Genomic DNA, 23,418 nt, shown 5'->3' with positions numbered 1-23,418 from the left:
CTCTTTCTCTCCTTCTCTCTCTCTCTCTAATTCTCTTAAAACTCGTACGGGTAAAGATCCACGAATATACGAATACATTGCACATGGTTTTAATGATACTGCTAGTCTATAGTACCTCACGAGTACGATGGTGTCGGTGAACTCTAACGCCTTGAGGCATCTTACAGGCGGAGGCCGCGAAGAAGAGAATCTACGAACGTACAACACGTACCTACCTATATAGTTTGCACCATTACGTTTAATCCACGTCTTACTGTTACATATATCTATACATTCGTTCAAATACAGATATACACACATGCGCGCGCGCATTAAACGCTTCGCAGAGAAGATATATCGTGCAACTCGCTTCACGATGTATACGATGAGTTTTGTGCTTTCTCAAATGATTTTGTATAGAAAATATCTGATAAAAAAAATATGATAAAACATTTTAATTAATATAAAATAATATTAAGGCAAAGAGTTTGTTAACAAATCGATTTTTTTCGAATTCTAGGAAATAATAAAATCTTTTAGAGATATAATGATATACTGATGATCGTTTGAAATCAAGTTTCATTCTCTTCCATGCTTGATCAAATACAATCTTCGACAAAAACACCCTTTCGATGCATTATATATATATATATATATATATATATATATATATATATATAGCCTTATAATGTTTGTCTATGTCGTAGCATAGTATAGGTAACGGGCCCGCGAGACACACGTTCATTTCGTATTCTTTTCAACGATGCGTCATCCGCTTCGCCAACTCTGGATAACTTCGATGCCTCGACAGAACGATCAAATCGGTTGCACGATCAAGTTTAAAAAACTTAGAACTACTCAATATGCAAGAAATCTTCATTGCAACTTGTAGTTTCTTACTGAGTTTCAAAATTAAAAAGCGTTTTACGTGTTATCGAATATTATGGCTAATGTTATTTCATATAATAACAGTATTCTCTTCTGAGAAAAGGATAAAGGCTATTCATATTATTGACTATATTTCAATATTCAGAAATTCCTTTAGCGAGATCTGTACATACTGATTAAAATGATGTTCGTAAAGACAACTTCATTTTCAGGACGTTTGACGTCAAAAATGGCTAGGCTATAGGCGAAAGTATGGTTCACACAGATAAGTCCCTCGGCTGACCTTGGTATCGTGTATACACCCAAGCAGGTTGGTTGCCCATGGGTGCAAGCGACGCCATTGATGCCGTGTCGCTGATTGGCCAGTAATGACAATATTTAAGACTAAATATCTTTATTACTGTCTAACTTCGACGAATAACTTCTTCATATTTAATGTACTAAGGTTTTAATTAAAATTTTATTTTATTATTATTACTGCAAGCTTTTTCATTTTTTTCTTCCTTTTTTTTTTAGAAACAGAAGGAAGAAATCTTCGGAAGGATCGTTCGATAAGTAATAAAAGATATACTTGTGTTATGAGTTTGTATCTTTTATAACAAATTAATACACGATGCAGTTGACGATATTGTAAATTTATTTGGCGAATTTTTAAATAATAAAAATTAATAAATAACAAAAATGTGAAATTAATCGAAATTGAATAATTTAATTTTAAAAGAAATAGTAAATAATAAAATCAATAAAAATACATAAAAATAAATATAAAACAATTTAATGTCAATTGATAATAATTAATTCATTGAAAATTAATTTAAGAAAAAAAAATAAATAAAATAATATAATTTAATTATAATTAATCTTACAATTTTGTCAAATTTCTTAGAAGCTAAAATGCAATAATTACGTCATACTTTCAAGATTTTGATGTTGAGTTCCTTACCACGCGTTCAAGTCACCGTAATATTCACTACGAATATATCAAAGACAGTGAACCGTTCGTCCCGAACGAATCATCCATCGTTTGTCTTTATCAAGAGTAAAATTTTATTCGATGAAGACGTGTCTTGCATGTGCGCGATACGTTAAAAGTCGTATTTAAAGTTCTTTGAACTTATCAATGACGAGATTATTCAACCGAATTTAATTGAAATCTCATTACACTATCATACTCTATTATTCAATCCGTGAAAAAGAGAAATTCGTTTGTAATTCGTGAGTAAGAAGATATTACAATCAGAAATACGTAACAAACATCTACGTGGGTAGTCCAATACCCGCATACTGCCCACGTAAATACGTCACTATATTTTAAAATAAAAATCGATAATTCTTTGCAAAAGAAATATTTCAAATAAAAATTTCAAAAAACATAAAACTATAAAATATAAAGATCGTATAATAATGATAATAAAATCATTGAAGAAAATAAAACAGCAATTGTACATCTTGTAATGTAAAATAAAATGTAAAAATAAAAGAAAAGTAAAGTCAAAGTAAACATAGATGCATATAATATTAGTATAAGATCTTCAAGGTCAGCTATTCAACAGCAGAACTCGACAAGAAAATTAGGGTGTTACCAGCCGGTTGTGAGCATTCGGAGGGACAAAGATATTTAAGGATACTCGAAGAAGATGAGCTGGAACAGGAATAGCAAGGATGACGTAAGCATCCAATGTGTACACATCGTGCCACATGTATAGTCCTACACATACATGGATACACAGGATCTCGCATGGATACATACACATCTATCTACCAAATTATAGAGTTGAATTAGCACCGTAAAATCGACTCTCTACAATCAATTTCTTCATACTCGTTACAGCCATCTTTCTGTTTGATTGCAATGAAACTGATCATTGTAATATTATCAAATCAATTAATATAAAATACATGTTATGTAAAATACACGATATTTAAGAAGAAAAAAATCAAGCTAAAAGAATACTGAATTATTAAAAAAAATAGAAAAATATCTACTTTTCAAGATCAATGTACTAGGATAGAAATCTTTATGTCCGATGATATCATCGTCGCTATAAGACACACTGCAAATATATTATATGTGTATGTATTAATGAATATACATGTAAGGAGAAGGCGTGGGTTAAAAAGTGTAGGAAGTATGGCCTTCAAAGTCCTTCAATGGAAAAAGCAAAGATCAGAATTGTTGAATGTGTGGGCGCACTTTTAGTAGGAGGACTGGATCGAAGGCATCTTTCTCTTTTTTTCTGTAATATATAACTGTATATATGCTGATCGAGAAAGTGACTGTATAAGTGATCTTACATTGAAATAAATTAGTATAAAAATTAGGAAAAACGAAGAAACTATCTTTTGTTTATCATCAATTAATGTCGTAATAACTTTTTTTTTATTTTTTTTATTTTTTTTATTTTTATTCAATAAGATTACTTCTTCGTAATTTACGAGTTTCTTTATGTTTTTCTTTTTCAGCATTATCATGAAGTCGCCTTTTTTTCCGCAGTAACCAGATTTCTTTTGCTCTCTCCTTACGACCTTGCATCATACTCTTATACAAATTTCGATGTTTCTTCTTAATCATTTTTTCTCTCAGTCGATATTCTTGTTTATCTTGACGTTCCTTTTCATAAGGATCTTCCTTCGTTATTTCACCTGCCTTCACTTTCATTGCCTTTTTCTAATATTTGAAAAAGATATTGAAAACGATAAGAGAGAATATAATAAAAATTATTTACATTTAAATATATAAAATAAATAATTGTTTAATAACCTTTTGGAGTCGTTCACGTTCCTTTTCTTTTTCTCTATCTGATATCTCAATATTATCATCATCATCATCATTATCATCATCATCATCATCATCATCATCATCATCATCATCATCATCATCATCATCATCTTCTTCTTCTTCTTTACTATCGTTCGAATCTTCTTCCATGTTTCCTGTTTTATTTTCCAATTTATCTTCATCTTCTTCGTCTTCAGAAGACAATTCATCATCTACTGCACATTATTAGATTATAATATCAATTATATTATTAATTGCTAAAGATGTAAAGATATTATATAAGACTACATTAATTAAAAAATATATTATATACCATTTCTGAGCTTATATTCAGGATCAATCAACGCACGTTCCTCCGGTGGAATGTACGTTTGATCTAATCGACTCTCAGAGAATGGAGACAAGTGTGGAGGAAGAATAGCACCCATTAAATATTTTTCTACAGGCAACAATTCTCTTGCATTCACTGAATCGAATACCCATTGTGGCTGCACATAATATCTACAATTCCAAGAATTATATAAGTAAAATAAAAGAAATATTCATATTGCTAATTAAACAGAAAGAAACTATATATATATATCCATAAAAATTAAATAACAACCTAGATAAGAATTGTTTATCCATACTAGGTCTATCTACAATCTGATGTGTGATTGTTTCGTCGTTTTCATCAAAAGTTGCACCAACGAACAACAATTTATCCCAAGAAACCTCTCCTCCAAAGCAACGTAAAACAAAAACTAATGGTTCTCTTGGAACTTCTCTATTTAAGAAAAACTTCAAACCTTTAAATAATGTTTTTAATTTCTTTATTTTCTCAGCCTCTAATTTTGCAGTTTCCAATTGTTGTGCATCAGCATCCTAGACAAATTAATAATGTGTATATATTTGTTTGATGATATAAATTATAATTTAATCATTATATTATTTTACCTTAGAAAATTGATCTATTTCCATTTCTTCATCATCTACATTTTGTATAGTAGGATCTAATGCTAGAAGAGGTACATTTAATGCACTTATTCTTTCTGATACAAATGCTTCCTCGTCTACAAGATTCTTTTCACATGGTACTAAAAATGTATCACTCGTAAAAATATCATTATCTCTTTTTTATATAATATAACATAGAATCAAATTTATAAAATCATCTTACCAGTATTATTAAATTGTGGAGGATAAAACAAATTAAGAGAATGATAAAGCCTATAATTTACAAAGCCAAGCATCACAATATAGAATTCCACAAATATAGACATAACTTTGAAATCAACTTCTCTTTTCTCTTGTGGCTCGAAAGAAAAATGATGTGGTACAATCCAAGTAATCATCTGACCTTTAATTTCAGCTTGATAATAATAACCTTTAATAGATATAAAAACTTTTCTTAAGGCTTTTGCTGCTACTACATAATGTAAAAATTCAATGGTTAGTCTCCTGCATAAAGATGATTGATCACGTGGTATGTGAGCTAAGGACGGAAATGTACTGAACAAGAAACATAAAGTTAAACAATCATCTAGATCTCTTAAAGCATCGATGAATGTCGGGTAACGTTCTTTAACAATATGATCTAATTTCAAAGTAGGATGTTTACTTAAATATCTTTTCATTTCTGCAAAATCTCTCATTGCCCTTGCCCTTCCTACTTTTCTATTAAATATCTAAAAAGAAATTTTACATATATATATAGATAATATTTCAAAAGATAGATATTATTAACTCACTTTGTAATCTCTTAATTTCCATATAATTGGTTCATGCATTAAAAATTGAATATCCTTTTTATGATACAGTGTTTTTATTCCAACTTGACCTTTTTGTGCTCTTTTACGATTACGAGGCTCCCTTGGATATATTCCTTTCAATATGCATAATTTGCGAAATTCATTTAAAGAAAGTTGTAATTTCTTTAACGCAGATTTCCTGGTCATAAATTGTGCTCCTTCTCCAGATTGGTACTACAAATATACAAAATACATGCCATTTAAACAATTTAAAACTGCGTGTTATTTTGTATTATTTTGTAAAATACATAACATTACATTAACATAACCTTAAAATATTCATAATGTTAAAATATTCATAAATTTAAAATTAATTCTTACTTTTTTCTTTCCTATTACAACCATTTTGCTCTTCGGGCTTTTTTGTTATTATATGTTAATAAATATATAACGTAAAAACACAATATTAATTATATATATCGATATAACTTATTGGCACGTGCAAATAAGCAAAGAACTTTAAGGAACACTGTAACGCCTAGCGGCAGATCGAAAAAACTGTTTTTAAGCTTCCTAAAAGTAACACCAGAAAGCATTAAAATCAACTCAAATGTTGAAAGATGTTTTTCCAATATCTATTGTCTTTATTAACGAGTTAATAATAAAATTATAATACATTTTTAAATATTTTCGATACCAAATTTCTAAACAATTTCTGATAAATTATAAATAAAACAAAATATGGAGCAAACGGGTAACTTACTTTATAAGATATAATGAAAAATGTAAAAAATAACGTGCAATATGCATAAAATTGTATATATGTTATTTCACAATTTATTTAATAAAAAGCAATATATATTCACTTATTGTTTTAGAAATCTGTGAATATTTTAATGGTATTATTAAAGATGAAAAGGATGTATCAGCTGGTATGGCTGCTATTCGAACTTTGCTAAAGGTCTTAGAACATTCTAAGTGTAAGTCGCTTTCCATATGTGATTATAATTTTTGATGACAATATATATATTAATTGCATCAAGTATTTTCTTTTGAATGAATACATTAATTTATAAATTTTAGTTAATAAAATAAGACTTTATTTATAAATTTCTGACAGCAGAGACAGTCCAAGAACTACGGTATTGTTTACAAAATGCAGTAGATGCAATGAGGTCTACAGATAATCCTGTAACTGCTATTGCTTCTGGAAGCGAATTGTTCCTTCGATTTATCACTTTAGCAACATTAGATACACCAGTAAGGATATTGATATAATAATCATATCTACAAGATATTCTTTAACATGTAATTGAAGCAAAATGATATATTTTGATATGTGGTTATCTTTTTAATTTTTATTGTTTAATATTATTTTAATCGTAACGTTTTTATAGTCATTTGCAGAATGCAAGGGAATTATGCTTCATAGAGGGAAAGTATTTTATGAAAAGTTAGTTGCTGCTCGAGGAAAGGTTGCAAAAGTAGCAGCACATTTCATCACTGATGGTTCTGTACGAATATCATAAAATTGATCAGTTTTATTTGAGTTTGTTTACACTTCAGTTATTTTAGATAGAGTTTTTCGTTTTCAGAAAATACTCACTCATTCTAAATCTAGAGTTGTATTACAAGCAATGAAAGAAGCAGCGGCTAGTAATAAAATATTTGAAGTATATGTAACTACATCTTCTCCAGATGATAGTGGGTAATGAATTAATTTTTGTCTGTTTATATGTATCATAATTAATGCAAAAAATATATTTTATTAAATAATCTATATAATAATCTATATATAAGTAGAGAACTAAAGAAAGAAAAAGAAATAGATGTATATATATTTATAATATTTTTATAACATAACAATATATTTCTTTTTTATAGAATTGAGATGTGTCAAAATTTAACACAAATGGGAGTTTCTTGTACATTAATATTAGATTCTGCAATGGGATATGTTATGGAACAAGTTGACATGGTAATGGTTGGAGCTGAAGGTGTTGCAGAAAGTGGTGGAGTTATAAACAAAGTATATAGCAATATCATAATTTATGTTTGATCTTAATCAATTGTATAAAATATAATTTGAACTTTCTATTATGTTATTATTTAAGGTTGGCACTTATACAATGGCAATGTGTGCTAAAGAAGTAAAAAAACCTTTTTATGTATTGACTGAAAGTTTTAAATTCTCAAGGATATATCCATTGAATCAAGTGGATCTTCCCGATGAATTTAAAGTATGTTATAAAGTATATATTGACTTTGTTATTATTCAATTTACAATGTTTAAAATATACTAATTAATATTTTTATTTTTTGAATATATTTTGTTCTATTTGATAATATTAATAGTCAATTATATGTAAGTACTTCTATGTTGCAGTATACAGCAAGTACTTTACAAAAGGATCTCCGTAAAGAGCATCCACTAGTCGACTACACACCACCTCATTTTATTAGTCTTTTATTTACTGATTTAGGAATTTTAACTCCTTCTGCTGTTAGTGATGAACTAATAAAACTGTATTTGTAACAATTATATATTTTATATTGAATAAAACATGGCATACATGAATTAATTTAATTTACTATAATTATAATTTTTATAATAAAAAAAAAAAGAATAAAAAAAATAAAATAAAACTGTGAATATCCTACATGTAAGATAATCATATTGATGTAATACAAATTATATCTATATTTTTAACTATAAGAGATTTATAAAAAGAAAATAGAACATTTTAATATACTTGGAATATAAGATTAACAGTAAATCTTTTTAATAAATCTATATAATTATTTGCATAAACAATATGCAATGGAAATAAAATTATCATAATAATATATATACATAATGTGAACACTAACGTTTCTTGAGATTATCATTTTTGCATCGATTTATATATTCATTAGAAACTAAAAGATAAACCCACATATGTAATAGTTATAATATTACAATTTCAAGAATAGTATCATTTTTGTATACCATATTAAAATACTATAATATTACAATCTGCTTTACAACAAAGTAAATACTTATACATCATACAAAGTTTAAAGAAAATTAATTTTACTTATTTACTTCTGCACACTTTATATACATATGATAAAATCTGTACAGATAATTCCTGGTTTTAAGAAATTTTTTTAAATGACATAATGTAATTAAAATTTATCTGTTATTTTACAATATTGACGTTATTAATGGAAAATAGAAATTTTTTTAAAAATGAGAACTATCTGTAACATACATACAATAAATATTGCACACTTAAAATTAAAACATTATCAAGCTCATTTATAACAACTTAAAATTCTTTTCAATAAATTTTGATAGGAAGTAAAAACTAATTGTGCACATATTAAATGGTGTCTAAATTAAATAAAAGTTTCTTTAAAATTGAATATATATATTTTAATACTGCTATTGAAATACTTCGTCCAGCAAGTATTGTTTAACACTTTAACTTTTTATAAACAAAGCTAGAATAATAATTTTTATATATACAAGTAGTTCTTTTTAAATGTGATTTTACAATAGAAATACAAAATGTGTTTCTTTAATTATTTTATATAAATAAAAAAAAATCTTTTACAAGTATTATGAATCAAGTTTATCCCACATTTATAAGGACAATTTTGGTTAATATTGTTTATATATATATATATATATATATATATATATATATATATATATATATATATATAACTAATAAAATATGTATATATATAACTAATAAAATATGTATATATATATAATTATATAATATGTATTGCTATCTTATATATATATTTAAGAATATATTTCATAAGTAAAGATAAAGATCATTCTCAAGACATTTTGTTTTTAAAAGTTATTTTTATATATATGGATGTAAACTGAGAAAAAATCGATTGAAATTTGAGTTTAATGGATTAATAAAGAGATAATACATTCAAATTGTATAAAAATGTAGCATGGACGGAGACTTGTAATAATTTATAAAATGTAGTAATGAAATTTCTGATATCTCATGCTGAGTAAATAAAATAAAAATGTGATAACGTAGCTAAAAAATTAATGACATGATCATTATCATTGATTGTAATCATTTAAAAATCAGAGACTAATTGTAAATTAAAATAATATCTAGTTGTCTGTAGCACCTATATTTTTCAAAATTATCAATTAAATATTGATTGAAAATGTAATACCTTTCATAAAATAAAATATAAAATATTTACTTATTTTAACTATAAAATGTACAAATAAAAAATATTATAGATTAAATATTAATTTCTCAAATATTTTACTCCTGATAAATAGGTTATTTCTGATGTGTTGATACTAAAAAAATACGATAGATAAAAATTTACAATTGTTTTTAGATATTACAAGAATTTTTCTGTTTTAACTATTTTTCTGTAAATATCAAAAAAAGATCTTCATATGTGCTACTGATTATTATTTATAAATAAGCTTGTGATAATGTTTCAACAACTGTATATATCTGATCAAAATGTGGTCGTTTTTCTGGTTCATATTCCCAGCAACGTAACATTAATCGATATATTTCATCCGGAGTATTTTCTGGTGCTGGCATGCGATATCCTATATGATGAATATATATTTGAACTATTTATCTAAGTTCAGTAAGTATTACTAGACTAGTAAATTATTTGATTAATTACCTGCATCTATTTTTTCACGTGCCTGAGAATTTGACATACCACTATATGGATTCCCACCTTTAGAAAATATCTCCCACATAAGAACACCATAACTCCAAACATCACAAAGGGAAGTGTATTTACCTAATAATAATAATTTCAAGAACAATTATATTTTAATAAATGTATAAATTATCCACAAATTATTTTACATGTACAAACACACATGCGCACGCACACACTTACCAAAATTAAGAGCCTCTGGTGCAGTCCATTTAATAGGAATTTGTTTCATTCCATCTGATACAATATATTCTTCTTCTTCTCTTGACATTCCAAAATCTGAAATTTTTACTATTGACTCGTAACCTAAAATGTTATATTATTAAAATATATTACTTATTGAAATATTTATCCTTTAAAATCAACATGCTATGAAGTTTTTATAATATCTGTTTATTTACCTACGAGACAATTTCGAGCTGCTAAGTCCCTATGTATGCAATACTTCGATTCTAAATAACGCATACCTGCAGCTGCATCCTTACACATTCGTAGTTGTTCTCGTTGAGTAATTGAACTAGCATTTTTTCGTAAATATGTTAACAATGAACCACCTGACACATGGAGGTATAAAAAAGTACTAATATTTATTTTCATTACCATATAAAAACGAATAGTTTTTAAAAATAAATATTTACCTGGAACTAATTCCATTACTATCATAATTGGTTGTTTTTGAACACAAATACCAATAAGTTTTACTATATTTGGATGATCATACTGTTTCAAAATTCTACCTTCCTGCAAAAACTTTCTTTTCTGTTCATCAGGTAATGTTACTTTACAAGTTTTTACAGCTACTTCAGTCTTGCATGTTTTAAGCTGTGCCTTGTATACATCTCCAAAATTACCCTATAATAATTTTTATTCTGTAATCTCTTTATGGTATTATTTTTAAGATATACCTGATATATGTATCAAATTACAAGAAAATTTAATTACTTACTCGACCTATTTTTTCAAGAAGAATTACATCATCATTATTGAGCTCCCATCGTTCACGTAATATTGGTGTTTTAAGAATAGCCCCAGAACGACTAGTCACAGGCAGACCAGACTTCCATTGATGCCTAATTAATTCTTGTATTGATGGGAATGTTGGACCTTCAAATCTATAATGTCCCTAAAATTTGATTCATTTTTAATAAATAAATAAATAAATTTTATATTTGTAATGTGATGAAATATTTTGCATATTTAATATAAATTAATAAACTTATGTTAAAATACTAACTTCCTGCGTAGTTTGTACAATGAAATGTTTGTGACCATCCCAACAAACGGATAAAACTATTTGACATTCGTCATTTCTTGTTGTTTCACGCACTAAAAAATCTCCTTCATTAACAAGTAATCTTACTACTTCTTCTCTTGGTAGAACACCATGAAACCATTCTTCTTCCATTAAATCTCCATTTCCGTTTCCTTTCTGATTATTGGTCAAATGCGAGACATAACGCAATGGTACCTGGATCAGACATGTGTTTCCAATAATTCTTTATTACATGAAAAAGTAAAAACAAAATTAACTAATCAATTATTTTTCTTTTTTCTTTTTTTCTTTTTCTTTTTTTGTTTTCATATATAACTGCGAGAAGTTCTATGTGTGTTCAAATTCTGGACTATTAGTAAAAATTCTATGCTTCAAATAAATACATATAATACCAACATGCTTAATATAACAAAGTTTAATTTTTCATATTTTAATTAGATTTATTAGTGCTAAAATAGCATTTGGTTATATCTTGAAAAATATAAAAATTTGTTTAAATGTATAAAAGTACTAAAAAACAGTTAGTATTAACAGATGTGCTGTATGGATAATCATATAACTAATTAACTTCAACTTAACACATATATTAAAGCATATAAATGTACAGAATGTGCTTGCATGCACACACCACACAAATAAAATATACAACACATACAACTGGGGGAACACTGTCTGCTTTTGTTGTAACACCTTCACTACTGGCCCTAATTAATCCATTTTTCGAATCACTTATTGATGGCAAAGACTTGAAAGGTGACTTTATTATCGTCAGAAAGCGTTGATTTCTTCTTAGTGTAAACAAACCATTATCTGCAACTGTGCTTTTCTGCAAGTGTAGTAGAGCTAACTAAACTTATTTTATGGAACTAAGAACATATATCTAAAATTCGTGTATATGTAAGATTTATTTTTTTATTACACTTGGATTCATTTTTAAATATATATATGTACATATATATATACACTTGATTACATGATTATACATATGTGCATGTATGTATGCTATAAATATTTGATATTAAATATTTTACATTGAACATTTTATTATGGAATAAATTTGTAGAGATCATGAATTAATAGACCAGTTCTGTATTGCAGTGCTAAGTAAATATATTTAAAGTAAAATAGAGATATGATACTTTTTTCTTTAGAGATTATACACAAATGTATATGAAATATAAAAAACCTACCTTATTTATTGTTGGAGGATCGGTGTATGAGCCTTCCATAGAGAGATCACATCCTGAAGGCAATTCCTCACATCCCAATTCATTAAGAGCAGCTCTAATAACATCAACCTGTTTTTGTAATTTCTTTTCTTGACAACGTAGTCTCAATTCTTCCCTTTCATTAGAATAGTCTAAGGCAGAAATCCTAATGAAACAAATCAAGAATTCTTTAAAATAACAATAATATAAAAAGAATGACAATTTCATTGATTAATTAATTTAAATAATTAGTTTATAACAAACTTATGATCTTACTTAGAATCACTATTATTTTCAGGAGAAAATTGTGGATTCTGGCGATTCTGTTGTGTTGCTTTAAGAGAAGTTTCCAGTTCTGTAAGTCTACTTCTTAACCAATCAATGGTTAAATTATCTACAGTCAATTTGTTGGGTAGTAATTTTCCTGAAGTATCATCCACAAGGTTCTCATCAAACGTGAATCTTATTGGTGACACTGCTCTAGTTCTATATCGATGTTATAGTATTTATTATCACAATATAATTTATATATAATAAATTCAAAAAAAAGAAAAAAAAATGTATAACCTACTTATGTTTTCCTATGAAATCTCTATATTCTTCAATTGGTTTTACTGTATCAACTGCGTTTTGCATTCTTGCATGTATTTCTAAAAATTTATCTGTAGTAAAATCTGAATATTTTACTATATCATGAAGTATACCTTTCCTGCAAATATAAAGTAGAAATAACTCTGAAGAACAATATGTACTCTTATCAATTACCATCGTATTTATTATATTTTACTCTGATCAGTCCAAGCTGCTTGCAAATAAAATTTTTTTTCTATATTTCATGTATTACTAATTACTATCTAAAAATCTAAATTTTATATAAACAACTTGTCTTACCATGATGTAATAAATTCTTGGTGTATAGCTTGTTGTCGACGAAGTAAACTAGGTAAATAACAAGTTCTTAAATCGTGTTCACATTCTGTTACAGCACCCAAAAGTAATACATATTCATTGTGCGTTAAATGTAACTTTCTACAAGCTTTTTGGTATTTTTCTCTTACTTCATCTAACTTTCTACCTCCACGGCCAGCTAAAATCAATGATCATTTTATCAATTAAAAAAGGGAAAATATTTTAAACAAAATTATAGAAAAAATTATAATATGAAATACTAACATTTTATATAATGTTCTTCAAATCTAGATCTCATCAATTTATAGACCTCCAAATTTTTTTGATATTCCATTTTTTTTCTGACTACATCATCTGTCAGCTAAAAAAAAAACGTGCTTTTTTAGACTAAGTAAATATAGGTATATAATTTAATATAAAATAATAATCCATAATATTAGATATAACTTACTTGTTGAAATTGATTAATCAACCAAGCTTGTTCTTCTTGGTAAACTTTTCTAGCTCTTCTTCTTTCAGAATACAAAACGCTAATGCGTTCTATAACAATATTTTCAATAGAATCTGCTTGCTGTTTAATTAATTTAGCTGTTTGATCTATTGAATCCATAATATCTTTCCAACTCTGTGACGTAACATATATAACAATTATAAAAAAAATAGTTGGCATAAATTTCCTAATGAATGTAATGATTGATAGATGTAATAAGGCATACCTGAGCAATCAAACTGCCTACAAGATCTTCGCTTCGCTCTATTTTTTTACCTTGTAGAGTTAAAGAAGAAATAGTTGCAGCATATTCACGATCAGATTTAACTTTCGTTGTCAAGCATCGCCGCATTGTTTCCAAAAGCTTGATTTCAGCATCCTGTCGTCCAAGTAAAGCTTCGTGCGATGCCTGCCCTTGCAGGCTCGTTGAAAAGCCCATTTCCTTATTCGATAACCAAACCATACATATATATCGACCGCAATTTTTAAAATACCGTATTCTTAATGATAATTCATCTCCACTTCAATCTGTTGTCTTGACATTGACGACACAGAAGTAAAACGAATGAATTTTAATCAAGAAATTCAATATGTAGAACATTTCAAATTACTCGTTTATTACTCAACTCGATTTAATTATATTTTCATACTCGTACATGGTTGAGATCAACATTTATATTTATACAGACCCGAAATTATAAAAATTAACTTTTACGGGCGGAATACCGCCGTGGGATATTCGCAATAATAGATATTTGGCATTGTCTAGATTTTCTTCAAAAAAATTTCTAATCCAAAGCAATGTAGCCAACAAAAGAATATAAGATATCCTTAGTGATATTTATAAAAATTCGGCATTAATTATTTATACAAAAAAAAAATACGAAATTTATGTAAAGAAATTAAAAAATAAATAAATATTGTTTATTTTTTCTCAATTAATATGTAAATACTATCAAATCACAAATATATATGTGTTTAATATAAAAATATATTTATAGTAAAAAAGAGTACCTTTTACAGATAGAAATTTTAATTCGACCTTACGAATATTCTATTGGTTAATATGTCGATAAGGTAGGACCTAACCAATTCTTCAATGATGTAAGACTTTAATGAAAATTTAGGTACAAACGTGTACATCTATTATATATTTTCTTAATGTAAGGTATCTTCAATCGTTGAAGGAGCTAAGACATTTCAGTTGAGGAGATTTCTCTATTGAAATCATGGGGGATAGTAATGCGAAAAAAGGCCCTATACTCGGTGGTCTTACTTTGTCTTCTTTAAAAAAAAATTATCCTGTAAGTATTAATATTTTTAAAGATTCTTTAACATGAATAATAATATGATGTAATATTTCATTACAGCTGATACCATTGTTCGTGGCTGTCGTAATAGGTGTCGCAGGAGCTACATTTTATACATGTCGTTTAGCTTTTCGTAATCCTGATGTTACGTGGTCTTTAAAGAAAAATCCTGAGCCATGGCAAGAATATCGCGATAAACAATACAAAGTACGTGAACATTCGAATAACGATGTTCATTGATTATATATGATTTCAATTATACTATCGAATTATAAATAACAATTATATTTATATTGCTGTTCATTTATTTTCAGTTCTACTCTACAGTGAATTATGACGAATATGCCAGCAAAGCACCTAAGTTCTAAATAATTTATTATGTAGTATTGCTTTAGATATAACAATAGAAACTGAAGAAACTTCTCATATAACTTCATGTACTATCACAACTATGTATAAAAATCAATTGTAATATACATATATATATATATATATATAAGTTTGGTAATGTTTATATTATTACATCTATTCAAAATAATGTATAAAATTTTCCCAATAAAAGGCTAATTTAGCATTTAGTTATAATTAAGTTTCCTTTTAATAATATCTATTAAATAGAGAGGAATAGTTAAAAAGCTTGATGATATTTAAATAAAAAAAAAATATCACAATAAATAATGTGTATTTTTATATTATATTTACGCTATTTCACTTTTTATTCGAATTAAAATATAAAATTAATATTGAATTACTTATAGAAATTTATTTTCTTAAAAATCAATTATTTGTATAAAGTGAAAATGTTTAGAAATATAATAATTATAAATACATATTTAACGTAAAAGCTACGTCTTTTTATTTATTATAAAAGTTAATCTTATATTTTCATTAAAAGAATAATAAATATTATCAAATTTTTTATAATTATAAATAAATAAAATTTTAATCGAAGATAAAATTATCAATATAAATTTCTAAAGCTTAAACATTCTTTCTTCATGATCGATTGAACGTTTGAAGTTAACATTAGATAAATTAAAGGTGCATATATCTATCATATTCAATGTAGTTTCGTCACTAACACATGATTGATAGTAAAGTTATGAACTGATGACATCATACATATGTCTAGTGATAAAATTTAGACATTTTAAGAAAAACAGGTTAAGTTTTTTTATTGCGCAATCGATTGAATGTACACGCCATTAATTTCTTCATTTTTATAGCCTAATATATATATAAAGATATTTTTAAGTGAAAATTTATCAAATTACTATGACTTCGACATGGGAAGAGTTTTTTGCTAAACATCCACCACCACAAGATCTAACTCAAACCGAAAGTCTTTTAAAAAGCTTTACTGACAGACATTTAAAAGAAAACAATAAAGTAGTATTAATAACGGTAAATATTCATTAAAAGTACAAATTTATTTATATATTGTAAAGTAACTGTTCTTAATATAATTGCAATAATTGATATTGTAGAGTGGCGGTACAATGATTCCATTAGAACATAACACTGTTAGATTTGTTGATAATTTTAGTGCTGGATTCAGAGGATCAGCATCAGCTGAATATTTTTTGGAAAATGGTTATGCTGTAATATTTATGTACAGGTCAGAAAATTAGAAATTATAAAAAATATATATTCATCTGATAAATGTATGTTGCATTAAGATATATTAATATTTCATTACAGGCTCAAATCATTAGAACCATTTACAAGACATTTTATAGGACACAAGATTTTAGATATGCTCAATATAACAGAAGACACGGATAAATGTATTGTTACAGGTATAACGTTTTATTATAAGTCTTATTATTCATTTACATTATATTCCCATTCTTTTTTTTTATTTTCTTAATACAATAGAAATGTAATATTAAAATTAAATTTGTTATAATTTGTTATAAATTGTATTAATTCTTGTCATAATAATTATCTTAAAATTTGTATTTATTTTTACAGTTGCACCTGAACATACAGAAAAAGTTGCAGTGGTTTTACGAAAATATAAAGAAACACTACAACAGAACAAATTGATACAAATTAGTTTTAATACTTTGACTGAGTATCTTTGGCTACTTAGAACTGCTTGTCAAGCATTATCTTGTTTAAAAGATAAAGCTCTTTTATACTTAGCTGCAGCTGTTTCTGATTTTTATGTACCATTTGATAAAATGGTATGTATGAAATAATTTAATTCTTTTATCTTCAAATAAAATTAAATAATCATTTTTTCTATTTATTATAACATTAAATTGATTTCAGTCAGTACATAAAATACCTTCTAATGGTCCACCAACAATATCACTTCAACTAGTACCAAAAATGTTGAAACCTTTAGTTAATCTATGGGTACCACAAGCCTTTGTAATTTCATTTAAGTTAGAAACAGATCAAAATGTTTTGGTTTCAAAAGCAAGGACTGCTTTGAATAAGTACAAACACAATGTACATATTTTTTAATTTCTAAATAATATTTATTTATATCTGTATATCTGTAAATATTTTTCTCTCAATATATATTTTTTGTTACAGCTTGTAGTTGCTAATATGTTACAGACTCGAAAACAACAAGTAATTATTGTCAGTAAAGAAAATGATTATGTCTTATCATTAACAAATGAACAAATGGAGAAAGGTGAAGAAATTGAAAAATTCATAGTTGCTGACATAATTCTAAAGCATAAGAATTTTTCAAGGGTCAGATAATGTATCCTATTACTCAAGGTATAGGTATATTTTTATAACATGATTTTTTAAATAAACATTACTATTTTTTTATTGTATTAATATCGTTAATAAGAATATTATTAGTAAATATTAGTTGTTTATTGCACAACTAGGGAAAAATATAATTGGATACAGTATCCAATTATAGCACTTTTTTGTATAAATTACAAATTAATTTAGTGAAAAACTAAATATAATATAATAAATTGTTGTTTAAAGTATTTACAATTATATTTAAATATAAATACAAATATAAGTTATAAGTAATATGTTTTCAGTCAGATAAATTTTTATATATAATAAAGTATATTACATAGTTTTCGCACAGATAGTACTCATTAATTTTTTATACTTGTAATAAGCATATTGATTTTATCTATTAATTTTTTTTCCGACGGTCCACATTGTGCTAATACAAACGTTAGAGCAGAAACATCTTTTTGCTCTGCTGCTGTTTGGGCTGCTTCACTCAACATTCTATATAAATTATAATATATTTAACTTTTGTAGAATTATTTGAAACGAATCAACTTTATCATATTGTTATGTTATAGCTAATTTCTTATATATTATTTTTACATAATAAATGAATAAAAATATAAAATGTCTATTAAAGCATACTTACTTCAATTTAACAAGATATTTTACTTTTAATTCTTCTTGCACTCTTGGCAAATATATTTTTCCTTTTTGTTCTTGATTATATTTTAAACACTGATCAATAAATGGCTGAGAAAAAATTTATCAAGTTATATATAAAATATTCAGAATGTTAAGCAAATTTATTGTTAATGTTTTTACTACCTCGTAACCAATTGGAGATTTTTTACTTTTTGACAATTTTTCTAATTCATTCCAAAGACCTTTTTCTGCAAGACACTGAATTCGTAACCACCAATATCTGTAAAGTTCAACAATTAATTTATATGAATTATCAATTTATATAAATTTATTTTTAATTTGATTATTTTTTATTTTTTTTTAATAAAAATATGTAAATTCTTTCATATATTTTAGAATATAAATATAGACTATACCTGCGTTCAGGGATTCGATATTCTGATTTTAATTTATCTGCAAGCTTCAATTCATTTTGAAGTAATAATATTTTGACTGTGTCATGAAGAGATTTTCCTACCATTGTTTTATGTAATGTTTCTTCTAAAGATCTTTGATAACGTAATAGTTTAATTTGTTCTTCTGTCAAAGCAGCATTTGTATCATTACGAGCTAATTTAAAATTTTCTTGTGCTGATTGAAGCAATGTATCCCGTGCACTCTATATAATAAATAAATGAAATTATTTAACATCATCATAAAAAATATATATTTCATACGGACCTTTTGTTGATAACTTTCTGTAATAAACCATATTGCTTGCGAATGGAAATCATCATACTGATTATAAATATCTCGTAATGTTTCTCGATTATGATTTTGGCAATATTTTATATATAATGCCATTGCTAAAGGACAATGCATTATAGACATCTATAATGGATAATAAAGATAATGTATATTTTATCAAATATTATGCAATGATATCTTCTGTACTATTGCTATATTAGAAGAATCGATTTTTCACTTACTTGAAAATCTCCAAGTGTCATATTTTCTCGAAGATGAAGTATAACAGTGTAAACGAGATCAGTATTACCACTTTCGACAGCTTTATGTAATGCAGCTCGTTCTTCACCAAGTGTAAGTAACAAAGGTACTTGTAAATGAGCACGTGGTTCATAATCTATCAACTATTAAATATTGAATAAGTTTATAATTAATTGATTGAAAAAATATGTAATTTTCATAAAACAAAATCAATTTACTTTAATAGCTAATTGCTTTCTACCACAATCTGCTGCCCTTTTTGCAATTTCACTATATGATACACCAGGAGCATATCCTAATTTATCAGCTATTTCTTCTGCTATTTGTTCTTTGTCTAATCGAGTTTGTTTGACCTAAAAGTATGCCAAAAACTTTTATTATCTAATAATATAATGATTTCATTCATATTTCTTATTATATAATGTAAAATATATATTACTGTGATTGGAGAAAAATATTTGTATACAAAATATACGATAATACACATATACACACAAAATAGAAATTTACCTTATAACAAGCCCAGTGTGCTAAAATTCTACTTTCTCCATCTATTTCAGGAAGTTGAAGATGACGTGCTATTTGTATGCTTAAATAATAATGCCTTCTTGCTACTAATCGATCCAATAACACTTGGCTCGTTAAAATATTAAGTCTGTTATAGTTAAGGAAAATACAAAAATAGATTTCAACTGATTAATTTTTGATCATCGCAACAAAAATTACTAAAGGATACTGTATACATGTTAATGGTATTCCAATTGATGGATGTCTTACTGCATTAAGTACCCTCAATGTTCTGCACATACTAACATAATTATCAGGATTCATTGTTTTACTAAATCCTTTACCAAATTTAGCTGCCTAAAATATATTTCTTAATTATATAAAAGTATTTAAAAGGATATTAACAATATAATTACATAACTCTTACCCTTATTAATAATTTTTGCGTTTGAAAATCAAATTCATGACTCGCTCCATCAATGCAAGCTATTATAGCCGCGTCTAATTTATCTTTGACCAAATCAATATAGCTATCAGCTTTATGACTTTTCTTTTGAAATTGCTTGGATGCCTCCAACAAATATGATGCAGGATCTGTCGAATTTATTCTAAATATTTTCAGTACAACATTTGGAACTTTTTGTATCATTTCATGAGAGGAATTCGATAAAACACGTACTCCATCAATTTCTGGAATAAGATATACTGGTCCATCATAAGTATAAACTATAGTTTCAGCTGATCTTCCTACAACCATTACTATACTATTCCAACTACAAATTACAGCTTCTGTTCCACACCTGTAATATTACTGTAAGTTAATATTATTTATATTTAATACATCAGTATTTTAATATTTAAATATTTTATTATAATAAGAATATATAATATATGTACCATGCTATGCAAGATAATGGTTCAGTCATGTGTGTAGCGCACTCACAGTATTTTTCTTTAAAATCAAATGAACCAATATATAAATGACCAGTGTCTGCATAAAGAGCAATATGACGATTATTCGGAGATACAGCCATTGCATATACATTATTTATTTTATTATTAAACAAATTACTCTAAAAAATAACACATTATATTACAATAAAGCAATCATAATTTTCTTTGAATATTTCTTTAAAATCAAACAAAACTTACAAATGGTATTGATGTAGTATTTGTGTAAGGTTGATGCATAAAAAATATACCATCTCCATTAGAGAAAATAATTTGAGTTTCTCTGTCATAATGCACTACAAGCCAACAATCAATGGAGCCACCAATTCCTAAAAGTTTATACACAATAAATAAATATAGAAGTTCTTCTACATTATATATTAGAAAAAATTTAACTTACGTGGTATATTAGAAATTCGTCTAATTTTTGGTTCCGATGTATTAGTTACCAAAAAAATTCGATATGCAGATGTTAAAACAGCAACTCCTGTACCAACAGGAGTTGTAAAAAATTTAGCTTCTATAACCTTGGTATCTTTTGCTTCCTTAAAGAAAACAAAAAAATAAACGAACATTAAAATAATCTTGACAATAATGATCAATATTATTATTAATGTTATGTAACACACATTTCCCATGCCAAAAGTATGCTGATATGTCCCAAACATGTCATAAATAAGAACCATGCCATCATCTTGGACACAAAGTAATTCTTCTTGTTGAGACCAACCCAAAAGAACTAATCGTCCACTGTTCCACTTAAAAATTGTAATGAAAAATTATTTTTATAAAATGTAATTATGATTTGTAAACATACTATGTATGAACAATACATAGTATGTTTACATGTATCAATTAATGATTAACTATTTTAATTTACCTGAAACTTGGCTGTTAATTTTCCTGCCGAAGTATAAATCAATATTACAGGTTTATTGGTTCCTTGAATCTTAACTAATTTTTTAGGATGTCTGGTAATTGCTAAAGAACCTCCGTAAGGAGCTGCTGCTATTAAATTGGTATTGCTGACTTCATTTTGGAAAGTAAGTGGATATAGTTCAAATTTTCTAAAATAAAGAATTATATTTTTTATTATATTTTTTATTGTTGCATAAAATTTGTATATTATCCTTAGAAAATATGTATTGAATATATTATTAAATTACCGAAAGTATATGTCACGTCCTAAAGGAAACCAATCCGCAGTTATCATCGCAGACATTTTTCTAAATGTTTTACTTCAAAAATATAACCAAAAATATATTAATATATACAGTTCTAATCTAATTAAACATTGAGGTTAAATTACGTTTATCCTCTGTTTGACAGGTCACGTATAAAGACTAATAGTTCATCGATATTAATTATCAACATGAATGTGTTATGTACCAATCAGAGCAGTCCTTCTCATAAACTTCAATATATCTCTACGTTCATTGGATGATTTTATATCTCGAGAAACAGTGTCATCTGTAGATAGTTTTAGTAACTCATATTTGAAATTTAGAAGCTATTCGCCAATATGATTGGATAAATTCAAAATATATTACGACGTTCGATAGGTTAAGACACGATTTACATAAATATCTAAATTCAATTTAAAAAGGATTACAAGAAAATATTAATAAAGAAATCAAACTTATTTTAACTTGATTAATCATCATATTTTTCATTATTATTACAGTTATTGAAAAAGGTGGTATAGTTATAATAATGATGTCAAATTAACCTAATATAATATAACAAGTAAATATAAAATATCAAGGTCTATATTGTTTTAATTAGCGTTTCACCACGATATCATGCATATCAATAGGAATGAAAATACCTTAGAGGTTATTCATATTTGATGCATTCGATGCGTATCAAACGAATACCGATCGTAACTATATAACTGCGATATATTTTATTGTGAATTAAATTTTCTTTAATAAATATATAAATACGAAAGAGTGCATAGACAATTACAAAATAGAAAGATCGGGAGAAACGTTCATTCACAAAGAACTTAAGTGATTGACTCAAGGGGATATTTTTCTCAATTCGATATCGAACAGCAGCATACCTAGCAAGATAGCCAACGGCATACCTTGGACGACCGGTTACTCGTATAGGTGTACTGAGAGAGAGAACAGTCAGTGAAAGGCTGCTCGAGAAACCCGCAACTTGTTCCTACATCCATGATCTTACCTCGCGCTCTTTTCTTAGCCGACAGAAACGCATTTCTCTATCGCTCTTTTGCGTACTTTTTCCATTCCTCTTCTTCCCGCTCCTTTCTACGACCTTCCGTGCGTTCTCTCTCTCTGTCTCTCCCTCTCTCTTTCCCTC

At 26.7% G+C, this 23,418-nt stretch overlaps 6 protein-coding genes across 13 annotated transcripts; 3 read left to right on the top strand and 3 right to left on the bottom strand.

Moving 5' to 3' along the window:
• Window positions 1–3,240: 3,240 nt before the first annotated feature.
• On the bottom strand, window positions 3,241–10,173 carry LOC124429396 (pescadillo homolog). 3 transcript variants are annotated; one of them, XM_046974612.1, is made up of 8 exons: window positions 10,051–10,173; window positions 5,377–5,610; window positions 4,806–5,313; window positions 4,583–4,722; window positions 4,251–4,510; window positions 3,960–4,147; window positions 3,629–3,861; window positions 3,241–3,535 (listed from the first exon to the last, which is right to left on the bottom strand). In XM_046974612.1, exons 1-8 carry the CDS (start codon window positions 10,054–10,056, stop codon window positions 3,272–3,274), a joined length of 1,833 nt encoding a protein of 610 aa, XP_046830568.1. In that variant the 5' UTR covers window positions 10,057–10,173; the 3' UTR covers window positions 3,241–3,271. The 3 variants fall into 3 exon arrangements, with proteins under 3 accessions (XP_046830568.1, XP_046830566.1, XP_046830567.1); XM_046974610.1 differs by lacking the exon at window positions 10,051–10,173 and adding an exon at window positions 5,758–5,906; XM_046974611.1 differs by lacking the exon at window positions 10,051–10,173 and adding an exon at window positions 5,758–5,906 and having other exon boundaries at window positions 3,629–3,858.
• On the top strand, window positions 5,971–7,954 carry LOC124429397 (translation initiation factor eIF-2B subunit alpha). 2 transcript variants are annotated; one of them, XM_046974614.1, is made up of 8 exons: window positions 5,971–6,130; window positions 6,255–6,356; window positions 6,497–6,636; window positions 6,774–6,890; window positions 6,972–7,084; window positions 7,261–7,405; window positions 7,491–7,616; window positions 7,763–7,954. In XM_046974614.1, the coding sequence occupies exons 1-8, from the start codon at window positions 6,118–6,120 to the stop codon at window positions 7,910–7,912; spliced, it is 906 nt and encodes a 301-aa protein (XP_046830570.1). In that variant the 5' UTR covers window positions 5,971–6,117; the 3' UTR covers window positions 7,913–7,954. The 2 variants fall into 2 exon arrangements, with proteins under 2 accessions (XP_046830570.1, XP_046830571.1); XM_046974615.1 differs by having other exon boundaries at window positions 6,091–6,130; window positions 6,500–6,636.
• LOC124429395 (tyrosine-protein kinase Fer) lies at window positions 9,577–14,740 on the bottom strand. 4 transcript variants are annotated; one of them, XM_046974606.1, is made up of 15 exons: window positions 14,199–14,740; window positions 13,934–14,107; window positions 13,747–13,843; window positions 13,465–13,660; window positions 13,145–13,282; window positions 12,850–13,059; window positions 12,556–12,739; window positions 12,021–12,191; window positions 11,327–11,560; window positions 11,039–11,215; window positions 10,731–10,944; window positions 10,494–10,646; window positions 10,276–10,398; window positions 10,051–10,173; window positions 9,580–9,970 (listed from the first exon to the last, which is right to left on the bottom strand). In XM_046974606.1, exons 1-15 carry the CDS (start codon window positions 14,433–14,435, stop codon window positions 9,828–9,830), a joined length of 2,574 nt encoding a protein of 857 aa, XP_046830562.1. In that variant the 5' UTR covers window positions 14,436–14,740; the 3' UTR covers window positions 9,580–9,827. The 4 variants fall into 4 exon arrangements, with proteins under 4 accessions (XP_046830564.1, XP_046830565.1, XP_046830562.1 ...); XM_046974607.1 differs by lacking the exon at window positions 12,021–12,191 and having other exon boundaries at window positions 9,582–9,970; window positions 14,199–14,738; XM_046974608.1 differs by lacking the exons at window positions 13,747–13,843; window positions 13,934–14,107; window positions 14,199–14,740 and adding an exon at window positions 13,339–13,375 and having other exon boundaries at window positions 9,577–9,970; window positions 13,465–13,568.
• Window positions 14,741–15,115: 375 nt separating this feature from the next.
• Window positions 15,116–15,867, top strand: LOC124429365 (cytochrome c oxidase subunit NDUFA4). The gene is made up of 3 exons (XM_046974549.1): window positions 15,116–15,276; window positions 15,343–15,489; window positions 15,597–15,867. Exons 1-3 carry the CDS (start codon window positions 15,202–15,204, stop codon window positions 15,648–15,650), a joined length of 276 nt encoding a protein of 91 aa, XP_046830505.1. The 5' UTR covers window positions 15,116–15,201; the 3' UTR covers window positions 15,651–15,867.
• A 433-nt stretch (window positions 15,868–16,300) lies between these two features.
• Window positions 16,301–18,159, top strand: LOC124429478 (phosphopantothenate--cysteine ligase). Of its 2 annotated transcripts, XM_046974810.1 has the most exons (7): window positions 16,301–16,445; window positions 16,509–16,686; window positions 16,770–16,900; window positions 16,984–17,081; window positions 17,257–17,471; window positions 17,560–17,742; window positions 17,830–18,159. In XM_046974810.1, the coding sequence occupies exons 2-7, from the start codon at window positions 16,558–16,560 to the stop codon at window positions 18,001–18,003; spliced, it is 930 nt and encodes a 309-aa protein (XP_046830766.1). In that variant the 5' UTR covers window positions 16,301–16,445; window positions 16,509–16,557; the 3' UTR covers window positions 18,004–18,159. The 2 variants fall into 2 exon arrangements, with proteins under 2 accessions (XP_046830766.1, XP_046830765.1); XM_046974809.1 differs by having other exon boundaries at window positions 16,366–16,686.
• Window positions 18,160–18,295: 136 nt separating this feature from the next.
• LOC124429477 (vacuolar protein sorting-associated protein 16 homolog) lies at window positions 18,296–22,434 on the bottom strand. Its single transcript, XM_046974808.1, has 16 exons — window positions 22,257–22,434; window positions 21,971–22,157; window positions 21,720–21,848; window positions 21,491–21,635; window positions 21,292–21,419; window positions 21,037–21,212; window positions 20,567–20,939; window positions 20,369–20,496; window positions 20,143–20,287; window positions 19,851–19,985; window positions 19,614–19,775; window positions 19,366–19,515; window positions 19,062–19,303; window positions 18,829–18,925; window positions 18,650–18,753; window positions 18,296–18,501 (listed from the first exon to the last, which is right to left on the bottom strand). Exons 1-16 carry the CDS (start codon window positions 22,310–22,312, stop codon window positions 18,363–18,365), a joined length of 2,496 nt encoding a protein of 831 aa, XP_046830764.1. The 5' UTR covers window positions 22,313–22,434; the 3' UTR covers window positions 18,296–18,362.
• Between the last annotated feature and the right edge of the window lie 984 nt (window positions 22,435–23,418).

This window comes from Vespa crabro, chromosome 15, assembly GCF_910589235.1.
Source record: "Vespa crabro chromosome 15, iyVesCrab1.2, whole genome shotgun sequence".
Lineage (NCBI taxonomy): Eukaryota > Metazoa > Arthropoda > Insecta > Hymenoptera > Vespidae > Vespa > Vespa crabro.
The sequence above is the reverse complement of the archived record's forward strand: the minus strand, read 5'-3'. Positions and strand labels throughout refer to the sequence as shown.

Bases quoted from the DNA above. Each gene is read 5' to 3' on its own strand.
- LOC124429396 (XM_046974610.1), bottom strand. From the start codon at position 5,781: ATGGTTGTAATAGGAAAGAAAAAA. The intron at 5,611-5,757 runs GTAAGAATTAAT...GTATATTTGTAG, and splicing joins TTGTAATAGGAAAGAAAAAA to TACCAATCTGGAGAAGGAGC. The intron at 3,536-3,628 runs GTTATTAAACAA...TTCAAATATTAG, and splicing joins AACGTGAACGACTCCAAAAG to AAAAAGGCAATGAAAGTGAA.
- LOC124429397 (XM_046974614.1), top strand. The intron at 7,085-7,260 runs GTAATGAATTAA...TCTTTTTTATAG, and splicing joins TCTTCTCCAGATGATAGTGG to AATTGAGATGTGTCAAAATT. The intron at 7,617-7,762 runs GTATGTTATAAA...TCTATGTTGCAG, and splicing joins ATCTTCCCGATGAATTTAAA to TATACAGCAAGTACTTTACA.
- LOC124429395 (XM_046974606.1), bottom strand. From the start codon at position 14,435: ATGGTTTGGTTATCGAATAAGGAAATGGGCTTTTCAACGAGCCTGCAA. The intron at 11,561-12,020 runs GTATGTGTTGTA...TGTCTGATCCAG, and splicing joins CAGACAGTGTTCCCCCAGTT to GTACCATTGCGTTATGTCTC. The intron at 10,945-11,038 runs GTAAGTAATTAA...AAATTATTATAG, and splicing joins TTCTTGAAAAAATAGGTCGA to GGTAATTTTGGAGATGTATA.
- LOC124429365 (XM_046974549.1), top strand. From the start codon at position 15,202: ATGGGGGATAGTAATGCGAAAAAAGGCCCTATACTCGGTGGTCTTACT. The intron at 15,277-15,342 runs GTAAGTATTAAT...ATTTCATTACAG, and splicing joins CTTTAAAAAAAAATTATCCT to CTGATACCATTGTTCGTGGC. The intron at 15,490-15,596 runs GTACGTGAACAT...ATTTATTTTCAG, and splicing joins ATCGCGATAAACAATACAAA to TTCTACTCTACAGTGAATTA.
- LOC124429478 (XM_046974810.1), top strand. From the start codon at position 16,558: ATGACTTCGACATGGGAAGAGTTTTTTGCTAAACATCCACCACCACAA. The intron at 16,901-16,983 runs GTCAGAAAATTA...ATTTCATTACAG, and splicing joins GCTGTAATATTTATGTACAG to GCTCAAATCATTAGAACCAT. The intron at 17,472-17,559 runs GTATGTATGAAA...AATTGATTTCAG, and splicing joins ATGTACCATTTGATAAAATG to TCAGTACATAAAATACCTTC.
- LOC124429477 (XM_046974808.1), bottom strand. From the start codon at position 22,312: ATGTCTGCGATGATAACTGCGGATTGGTTTCCTTTAGGACGTGACATA. The intron at 21,213-21,291 runs GTAAGTTTTGTT...GTTATTTTTTAG, and splicing joins ATACTACATCAATACCATTT to AGTAATTTGTTTAATAATAA. The intron at 18,926-19,061 runs GTATAGTCTATA...TGAACTTTACAG, and splicing joins TATCGAATCCCTGAACGCAG to ATATTGGTGGTTACGAATTC.